The 10507-nt window shown below is 44.8% G+C and overlaps 1 protein-coding gene across 1 annotated transcript; it reads right to left on the bottom strand.

The window, feature by feature from the left end:
* Positions 1-3246: 3246 nt before the first annotated feature.
* LOC135988463 (C-C motif chemokine 3-like) lies at positions 3247-4212 on the bottom strand. The gene is made up of 3 exons (XM_065634453.1): positions 4043-4212; positions 3702-3810; positions 3247-3517 (listed from the first exon to the last, which is right to left on the bottom strand). The coding sequence occupies exons 1-3, from the start codon at positions 4116-4118 to the stop codon at positions 3433-3435; spliced, it is 270 nt and encodes an 89-aa protein (XP_065490525.1). The 5' UTR covers positions 4119-4212; the 3' UTR covers positions 3247-3432.
* Between the last annotated feature and the right edge of the window lie 6295 nt (positions 4213-10507).

The following is a 10507-nucleotide window of genomic DNA, read 5'->3' as shown; positions in this document are numbered from 1 at the left end:
TGTTTGTTTCACAAAATGAGGAAATACGCTGAATGTGGAAGTTTTTGCAAGTGTTTTCTTTTGCAGACTGTAGTAGCTGCAGTAAACACTCCCCATCTGCACCCTGTGTGCCCCTCAGTGATGTGTTGCGATCAGCTACGTGAAGAAAAGGGGACAGGACTGGTCTAAATGCGGCGCATTTGATCGAACAAAGTTTTCAGATATTATTGAATGCATAGTGTTCAAGGGTATACAGAAAAAGAAAAGGCGGCTCAGGAAGGGTGGAAAGCAAGAATGGGGACCAGCTCCCCAGTGCTCCCTGTGGGGGGAGGAAGGACTCTGTCCTGCCTTGCAGGTGGTAGTGGAGGACACCTCAATGCAGGGCAGCACATCGGGTTTGATGGTGTGGGGAGGAGGAGGATGGTAGCAAACATAGTAATGAGTAGGTCAGGTCGTTATCAAGGTATGAACTGTGAGAACAGCCCGGAGGTTGATGGTGTGTGCTGAGAGCGCAGCTCTTGGGCAGGAGTGCCCGTCCTGCGTGGCACCAACCTCCTTTCACCATTCTACCTCCTCAAGGACGTGGCCAAGAAGTGCAGTTGGCCATGGGAAATTTTTGGAGGGGATTAAGTTAAGATGTATGAAGAAAAACAAAAGCAAAAACCAAACCAACATCATGCTGAGAAAATGCCTAATATGTAGCCCAGGCTTAGTATATATCCTCCACTAAAATTGAACACTGCTATGAAGGAAGTGCTGGCGATGCAAACACACCACGTGTGGGTTTTTCTGAGGGGAAGGCAGTGGAGAAAGCTGTTCCTTCTCTTGTCTTCTTGATGAATCCTGTTCTGCACGCCGCAAAGCTTGTGTAGCATGAGGTCTTCAGCATAGCTGGGCATTTCTGTGTTCAGCTTGTTTGGCGAGGTAGTGGTGAGGTTATTTTCCTGAGCCTAGCTGGTGGTGGAGGCAAAGCTCTGCTTCATAAATTTACCTTAGATCTCATGTGTGACATTAAACAAATTAAGACATAGCTCTGTAAAACTGTCAACACCAAGCCTTCATGCATTATAAACGAGTCCTATGAAAACAAATAGATTGTCTAAACTATAATGAGATTTCTGAAAACAATGCCCTGGGGAAGATTTTTACTGGACTCTTATTTTTGCTTTGTAAGCAATATAAACCTCTTGTCTTTTCCACATTTTCCTAAGTCAGTGCAGAGATTCTCAGTCATATGAACCTAGAAGCTGTTGGTGTAAGACTACATTTCAGGAGTGGGCAAAAGTATTGCAGTATACGCTGCATTGAAGAGCAATTGAAGTGAGCATTGAAGTATACATTGAAGCATGGAAGTATAGTGAAATGATGATAAGAAGCCCATCAGCCTTACTCAAAACTTGCAGAGTGCTCCACATCCATTTTAGGATTTAGAGGTTGTTTTAGTCTCATTATTACAATGTGTAAATGTATTGTTGAGTCATTTTGGAACAGGTGGTTTTGTCTTGTCTGTCATTTGCAGTATTGTTTGAGTTTTCAGGCTCTCTGCAAATAAATTAGACCTTCATACTGTATGAAATCTTACACGTTTCCACTCTTTTCCTTGTATTGAGCATAGTTGTGCATAGCTTTATGCATTTGTTTGCTTCAGTTTTTGAGCTACACTGGGAGAAGTTTTAGAAATAGGTAAGGGATGCAGCACCATGACATGAGTTTGCTTATGCTGGCTTGTTGGAGTTCACTCTTCAGTGCTTTTATATTAATGTCTGTGTCAAGTGAGTATTCAGTACTACTGCTTGGTATTGTTCTGTATGTCCTGACCCAAGCTGCAGGAGCTGTGCTGCCAGTCATGGTCATTGAAGGCCCCATCCTCCTCCTCCCAAGGAGCATCCCTGTGGGAGCTGATGAGCGCTCAGCCCTGGAGGCAAAGGGAACCTCCCACCAGCACCTGGGGAGGCAGGAGCGGAACTGCCGGAGCATTGTGGAGCAGGAGGGAGGCAGTGGGGAGGGTGCCGACCTGTTGTGGTGATGCCCAGGTGAAACATCTCCACCTGGAAGGTCTGTATGTCCTGGCAGAGTGGGCAGCAGAAGTGGCGCAGGGCACAGCGTGGTGCCTGGCCCTGGGGCAGAGCTGGCATCGCTGGTGGGGGAGTCCTGCTCACTCCCCCGGAGCTGGGTGATGGGCCTGACCACAGGAGTCAAGTCAGGGCTGGGGACAATGCTGCCTACCTAGATGCAGTGGCAGTGGAACCAGGCACTGGCACAGATGGGACAGACCAGGGTGTCATAGCAGAGCCGCCCTGCCACCACCTCCTGGCAGATGAGGCACGGGGTTTGGTCCTGCTGCACTGCTCTCACTGCTGCTTCCAGCAGAAGGACCTATGGGACAGAGGTGACAGCTCAGCCTCAGCCCTCCTCCACCCTGACACCGGCTCTGGCCCTGCAAGGTGGCTGCACCTGAACTCCCTAAAAAACTGGGAGATGCGGTATCGCTCGCTGCCACAGGGGAAATGGAATTTTGGGGGGCATCACTGGTCCCAGCAGGTGACCAAGGTACCGAGGAGCTGGCTGCTGGTGTTAGCACCAGGGGCAACTGGGGGGCTTGGTTAGCCCTTGCTAACCACAGCCTGGCTGGTGACACGGGACTGCTGAGAAAGCCACGTACCCTTTCAAAATCCCTCATTTCTGCAGAAATGGGCCTTTTTGGATAAATGAGGATCTGGTGAGTTACTTGCAGCTGGTTGCAAGAACATCCTTGGAGAGTTGTTGGCCTGTGCAGTACCAGACACGGGGCATGGGGACCACAATGGGGATACATTTACCTACGGCCTCACTTTCCATGCCACCAGCTTCAGTTCCTGCTGGTTGTCTGGGAAGGGGAGGCTGTAGGAGCCTTCTTCATCGTCCCCTCCCTGGCTCAACCCGCCGGTGTGGTACTGCAAAAGGGGAAAATATAGTCCATGCTGGGGGCTGCCAGCAGTGCGGGGCTGGGGACTGGGGGGGTGCTGAGCCCTGGGGACTCACCCAACAGCAACCCCCAGGTGACATGCCAGTGTCACCCCACAGGGACATCGGGGTCATGCTGGAGGCAGGACCTGAGCCTGGCCTGGGGAGGCCGAAGCACCGTGGCAGCTGCCGTGGGGCCAAGGCTGCCCTGTCTCGAGGGAAGCAGTGAAACCATGGTGTGGGGAGGGCAAGGGGGACCCTGTGGTCCCTTCTCTTATGTCAGGGCTCCAGCAGGGGCTTCAGAGACACTCAGAAACACTCAAAGGGTTTGATAATCCACGTACTTTATTTAGGCATCAAAACTCCTGACTCCACATTAACAGGCATCTTGATATCTCTTAAATCATTTTTGTATTTTTGCTTTCATAACAAACAATTAGAATAAATTTTCCTGTTGAAGGATGCTGCTCAAGCACTCTGTTTTGTGTCTGATGCCGGAGGCTGAGCCTGCTACTTCTGGAAGTACCGCAGATATGCCTGCACCCAGGGTGCTTTGGGGTCTGCACATATGCGATTCCCGTTTTTGGTGACCAGGCTGCCAGGAAAAAAACAGTGTTGGGTCAGTTGGCTGGGGCAGTGGAATGCTTGCTCTGGGTCCCACTGGCAGTGCCCCGGCTGTCCCTCGCTGTGCCCCCTTCCACCTCCCGGCCACCCTTGGACATGCTTGGGGCCCTGCCCTGGCCATCACACCCCGACCCCTGGCAGTGGTGGGTACTCACATCACCGCCGGCATGCTGCATCTGCTACTGGTCTTCTCAATGGAGACGATGACATTACGTGGGATGGGGCGTCCCATGTAGCTGTAGCAGCAGGTCATGAAGAAGGTGTCTGTGGAGGCAGAGAGACAGCCCCAGTGAGATCCCACGCCATGGCAGAGGCTCTGCCTAGGACTCCCAGGGAATTTGCCGTCACCGGTGCTGTGTCCCCTGGGGACACCCCCTGGAAGCCTCCATCCCCAAGGCTGAGTCCCAGAACTGACCACCCGCTCCCAGCCCTCCCCATGGACACGAGGGTCACATTCAGTGGGGACGGGGCTCTCTCCCAGGAAGGGACAACGAACCATCGAGTTGGACCTCTGCTGGGAAGCAGATGGCCAAGAGCAGCAGAGTGGCCAGAGCAGCTGTGGGGACCTTCATGGTGCTGTAGAGGCTGAAGGAACCATGAGCGGGTCTGGAACTGGGGTGGCTGCAGGGCTCTCTGCACAATGCTCGGTCCCTGCTGCCGCTGCCTTCCTCTTTTATCCTGGTTGCTGTGTGGGTGCGGGGTTTCAAGGAAGGAAAATGCTTGCATCGTACTGAGGAAATTATGTTGGCATTGGTCAGTTTCGCTGAGCTGGAGAAGACAAGGAAACCACAGAAGGGGAACCACCAGATTCAGGAGAGAACAAGTGTGATGAGAGGCGGCTGAGGGAACAGGGACTGTTTAGCCTGGAGGAAAGGAGGCTGAGGGGAGACCTTATCACTGTCTGCAACTACCTGAAAGGAGGTTGTAGCGTGGAGGGTGTTGGTCTCTTCTCCCAAGTAAGAAGGGAACCACGAGTGGGGCTGGAACTGGGGTGGCTGCAGGGCCAATGCTTGGCCCCTGCTGCTGCTGCCATTTTTTTATCCCCCCAGTTTAATTTCCCCCCTTTGCTTCTGACCCAAGCCTGAACTACACGAATTATACTTTTATCAGTTTTTAATGTAATTATAAGCTCTTTTCATCACTCCTTCTCTGTTAGACGATCCACAAATAATGTGAGTTCTACTTTTCCAGTTCTCTCTTCCTACTCCTGTACTTAAATGTAACCCCAGTTGTTGCTTTAAATACAAACTGAACATATCGTTTATCCCTCCTCACTGATCTTTAGTTTTGCAGGTATGCATAATCCAACAGTGAAATGAAATTATTGATGTTTAATTTCCCAAAGTATATACTATAAGAAAGATCTTAATTCTATTATGTCAAACCTGTACCTATTTGAAAAGAGATTTCTTTAGTATATTTTGTGGTCAATGCTCTGCTCTCTGCTGCTCTGGTCTAGCTTTCTGCCTACTTCTCTGTATTTACACTTCCCTGTATTTACAATAAAAGCACGGAAAGGTCTTATATACATTTAATAGAACCTTAAACATAATCTTGGGACTGCTACAAAGACCAAAAAATGAATATAGCTGTTAGTATCTGCATACCTTGATTTTATCCTTGGTTTTCTGAGTCTGCAGTATCCCAACAATATACCCAAATAATAGATGTGTTATTTTTCTAAATGTTTAATTAGGCAATAGCACAAGCCAAAGCCTGACCTATGCTATGTGACCTGTAACTGTTCAAAAACTAATTTAATTACTTTAATATAATATACCTTTGTCTCTGCTGAGAACATCCAACAGCAAGAAGTTATGCCCTACTACTCCTCTTTAACCTAACGCTAATTGTAAACCACCACTAACCATCTGCTTAAACACCCCCTTTCTTGTCTGTCCTGATAAAAAGAAGGGCATGTACACTTGTCTTTTGGTTCTAATTTAAATAAATTTCAGACATTTTTGTGTAGGGAAGGCAAATAATTTTGAAACTACATTATCTGTTGTGTTTGGTGGGGGTTTTTTTTGTTTGTTTTGTTTTGGTTTTTTTTTCTGTGTTTGTACGTTGCTTTTGAGATCATGCTCCCTTTTAGTTAAGATAGAAGCTGCTCTTTGACTGATGTTTTCTCTTCATTGAGGTAATATAATAAATATATCCTTTGTGCTTATCTAAATTGAACAAGTGTATCTGAACTATAAAAGCAACAATAATTGGCTCTTGGCTATAATATGTGTAGCTATAGTCCCATTCAGAAAGATGCACTAAAAAACTCATGAAAATTTTGAGAATGACAAACAATTATGAATCCTAAATTTCTTGATTAAGATTAGTTATTGATCATCTGTTATATCTGTGCTTTTCCTCATTTATAAGAAGATTAATCTAGATCCCAACACTTTTTACTAAATTAACCATATAGCAGATATCTTGGACTAGTGCTCAGTCAAAGACTAACTTTTCCCTCCTTATCCATTTGGAAGAGAAACAATAGTATAATGTCTTTCTAAGAATGAAGCAGCAAACAAGAAAAACAAGCTCACGTACTGTCTAGTTCAAAAGTTCACCCAGTTACAGTTTCTGTACAGTTGCTCTCAGCTATAAAGTTTAGCATTTTCTACTTCCTTTTTTAAAATTTATTTATTTTCTTTTCATTTAGCACCCTGTCTTGTATCTATGAAAACCTCCCAACATTGTGATTATTATATATAACAGAATAGAAAGATAAGACTGTATAAATGGGTCTCCAAATATTTAAGGTTTGCCTGTAGCTTCATTTGAGATACCACAGTACCTTTGTGTACCAAGGTAAGTCCTGGTATGTTACCTATTTTTGACAGTGGGTAAATAATACCATTTTGGTGGTAGCCACTCTAGATATCACCCTCCTGAGCATCTTGACTTTTTACCTCCATTTTATGTGTTAAATAATAGAGTTCTGCCAAGGCTGATCTAGGATGACTGAAGATTCTGCATCCAGGGGTTAAAATCAGCTGTCTTGTTCTGCAAGAGAGCATATAGGCTCCCTAAATGCCAATATTTGATCCCAAAGAAATGTAAGAAATGTGATAGGAAGGTGAAACTGGGTTGAAAGCATCTGTCTACCCCATTTCAATGGTAGTGGCAAACCAAAGCTCCCTGTGGTACATACCACAGCAGTTAGCTACAGCCTGATCTTGTGAAGAGAGCCACAAATGTACTGGAACACTATGTATAATCCTAATGGCTCTTCTTATGTCTGCAGGATTTTATTCATATTTTGAATTAGTTGTTAACAGTTTAAAATCTTTTTGGCCCTATAAAGATCCAGGTCCATGCTGGTAAAACACTCTTGGGTTGTCAGGAATTGCATGCACAGGAACCTTCCAAATCAAGATAACTTTGGAGATGCCTGATTGTCTCTGCTCAGTTGGTGACACAAAGCATTCTCTGTGTCTCGTGTCTGCCTCTTAGTATGGTTTTGTAAACTTCAAGGATCCTATTTCTTCTTTTACTTACTTTTAATAACAGAAGAGGAAGCATTGTTCTAGATCTCATACATTCGTTTTCACAGAGATGTATATAGTTCCTTATACTCCAACCCACTTTAAATTAAAGAGCATTTGTTTAGGTGTTCTTTAGGTTTTCCAGGACAGAACAGCCAGTGATATGTATCTGGACTAACTGAGCTGAAATCTGTCATCAAAGACACAATCCTGTTTGTCAAGGGATTAAGCTTGTTCCTTCACTGTGTGCTGTTCTGTGAATCTCAGACCAAAGTCAGAATCAGCTTTTAGACATCAATTTTGACTACCTCAGCAGGGCTAACAGGAGCTGGATTCCTCTGATGTTCCCTTAAGGAGTCTGCGATAGCTCACTGTGATGGAAAGTCACAGTTGTCCTAAAAGCACTTTATGTGCTCATTCCTCAGATGGCCTGGAGGCTTGCAGCTGTACCTGTGACATCGTTATAAACCTTCCTTCTCTCTGCGAGCTCCATTTTCAGCTCATAGGAGACGTCCTCATCACAGCAATTGCCTCTGTGATTCTCTGCATGGGCGACTCTCAATTCCCTGTCTAAGCAAACCCAGACAATGGGTCCTTTTCCAGCCTCTGAAGTTGTAGGCAGCCTTGTTCCAAGTCTGAATCACAGGAACACTACTCTGCTCTAATGTGGAGGAAACCTTTTTTTTTTCTTTTCCTGAAATAGCTTCTTTATTTTCCTTGGATTTAATTCTGTGCATCCAAGCAGAAAGTTAAACAGTGTCAAACTGAAGAAAGTGAATCACCTAACATGCAGAAAAGATAAACTGGGGAAGTGTTTGTTATTACATTAACTTCTTACCTGTGTCCTTAATATGAATCACTGGAACACCAGAGAGAGCTAACCAGCTTGGAATTTATTTTTAAATATGTATTGTCATAGTGTGGGTCCTTTCTTCTATGCAATTAATTTTAATGAAAGAAAAAAGCCAGTGTTGGCATAATATTATTGCAAATCATCTCTCTGGAATAGTTAATTCTCATAAGTGGTAGCAGCTTTCTGTTGCCATTATCGTACTGAAATTACTTCCTTAGCTAAACTGTTTAGGGCTGATGCTAAAGATAAGTGTATGAAAACCAGCCTATGCATTCTGCCCTTCTAGAAATGAACTTTGTGCCTAATGAAACTGAACCTTGACTTGCTTTGGGAAGAAACAAGCTACTCACTGGCACTCTCGGCTCTTTGTTTTGGTGCTCCTGATGACAGCTCTAGATGATTTCTGGCTGCAGTGGTGAATCCAGCTCTCCTTTTCATCCAATGCCCAATACATGCTTTTATAGGCTCTTTCTTTCTTCATAAGTGTGCAGGGGATAATAAGGGTTTTGTAGATGGAATATTGACTTGTTTCATTGGGACAGTTTAGGTACTGAATAAGCTCAAGATTTGAAATGAGAGGTGGTTTCTCAAGCACTCAGACTCCCAGAAACTGTCTTTGTTTTATAATCCTGGTACCAGCATGGACTTCACTGTTATGAGACTACTTGCACTTTTAATATTAAGTATATAGGTATTTTTAATAGAATTTTGGCTGTAAATTATTAGAATAAAATAAAAAACGAATGTAAAATAAACAAATGAATTGCTAACAGGTCTCCTGCCTGCCAGTGAAATGCAGCTCCTCTCTGAGATGAAGCACATCAGTACAACTCATCGTTGTGTCTAGTTCAATAAAAAATGAAAGAGCAATTTAATGAAACAGAACATGAAATAACAAAAAGTATTCTGAAAAATGCCAAGTGCCATTTCCTTGAATGCCATATATTTAAGTCCTGTATTTTTTTCCTATAAAATTATCACAAATAATTCATTGTAACTCTCTTCCTCCTGAGTGCTCCCTTCTGGTATTCAGCAGCGCAGTACAGGAACAAACCTGACAGATGTGCTCCTTTATGACAGTTTTCTGTCAGGGTAACTGTGTCCTTTTTTTGTCAGGAATTTAGTTAAAGACTCCTTAAAAGTATTGTTGCGGTTTAACTTGATCCCTGTTTTTCCCACAAAAATGTGGTACAGCAGTCCTGATGGCTTCTAGACTGCTGGTTGTCACTGTGGGATGTGATGACAGGAGGTCTTCACCATTGAGCAAGTGTACGTGCGTTCATGTTTGGCTGTGCTACCACCTTGAATCATTTCTGCTTGTTGCTTCTCTGCCTCTCTTGCTTCTTCTTCCTCTCCCCATCTAACCTTGGCCATGTCATTCCTTGTTTACATGCCTTCAAGAGCTTCCTTCATTTTTTCCTTTAGTGTTCGCATCACAGCTTTCTAAGCACACCTGCATCATGCATCCTCACTTCCCTTTATTTTCTTCCCATGCCTCCTACATTGAATATGTAGCTTCCAAACTTTACCAAGCAATACCTATACCTTTCAAAACTTATTTGAACTGCCCACACTCTTTTCCCAGATGCACGAGAAGAGTTGTTTGTCACAGTTCTGTGTTATTCAGGTGTGGCTCAGTATCTTTTTATATCTGTTGAGACATACAGAAAACATTTTATTTTCTGGCGTATTTGTTGTCAGAACTCTTGAAGAGGAGCAGCAATATTTTTCAAATTACTGTTGTATGGGGGATTCAGTTTTTGGTGAGCAACCTTCAAAGATGGCTTGGTGTTCTGGAATGTTACAGGCTCTGGCATGGACACTCAAGAGTATAAAAGGAGAAGTTTTCATTCTAATTATTGTTTCTGAAGTTTCAGCTCTTTAGGCGGAAGGAGAGTCATGGGAACTGTAGAAAACTGAGCCAAATAAACAGATGGGATCTTCTAACCCAGCTGCACTTCCTGTGGAAGGTTGTCACGGAGAAACCTCAAAATAAGTTTAGGTGGACAACAATGTCCAAACCAAACTTTATTCTGGCTGGAAAAGTACCGCTGATAAACCGATTAGAAACGGGGTTTATACAATTAGTTAGCACTCTGACAACATAAGATACAGGTTCGGATATTAGGTTAGGAGATTATTTGGGGTGCAGCGAAATAAGAATAATGAGGATCCACAGCGTGCATACATGCACTCAGAAGAAAAACAAAACCGGAGCCCTCTCTGCCCTGTTTTGCCCATGGGAGATAAACACTAGCCTACTGCGGCCAGTACTTTACACTCGTCTGTCCCAGACAAGGAATTTACGCTCGCCTACCAGGTGAGGACTGGTTAAAGCATATATTCAGTAATTTATCACTCACCCCCACACGGAGGTGAGGCGCTCCCCGTCCCGGGAGGTTACCTTAGACGGCTTCTCCGCCTAAGGGGAGGGACTCCGGCAGCACGGCAGACCCACAGCTCTGAGAAGACCACACAAAGGGGGTCTCCGGCAGGAACCCCATTTATAGTCTGTTCAGATCTGGGTGTGGGCATTCCAGAAGCTTCTTGGCTTCTCTGGGCTGTGGGCGCTTTTGGCCCCTCCTCTGCTGACGACTCTGCCCACCGACTCTGGGTCTCCACA

The sequence above is a fragment of the Caloenas nicobarica genome, chromosome 4, assembly GCF_036013445.1.
Source record: "Caloenas nicobarica isolate bCalNic1 chromosome 4, bCalNic1.hap1, whole genome shotgun sequence".
NCBI classification, from domain to species: Eukaryota; Metazoa; Chordata; class Aves; order Columbiformes; family Columbidae; genus Caloenas; species Caloenas nicobarica.
Note: the sequence above shows the minus strand (reverse complement) of the source record. Positions and strands in the feature narration are given on the sequence as shown.

Excerpts from the sequence above, each read along its gene's own strand:
- LOC135988463 (XM_065634453.1), bottom strand. The coding sequence starts at position 4,118 with ATGAAGGTCCCCACAGCTGCTCTGGCCACTCTGCTGCTCTTGGCCATC. Across the intron at positions 3,811-4,042 it reads AGCAGAGGTCCAACTCGATG|ACACCTTCTTCATGACCTGC; the intron begins GTTCGTTGTCCC and ends CTGCCTCCACAG. Across the intron at positions 3,518-3,701 it reads TGCAGCATGCCGGCGGTGAT|CCTGGTCACCAAAAACGGGA; the intron begins GTGAGTACCCAC and ends TTTTCCTGGCAG.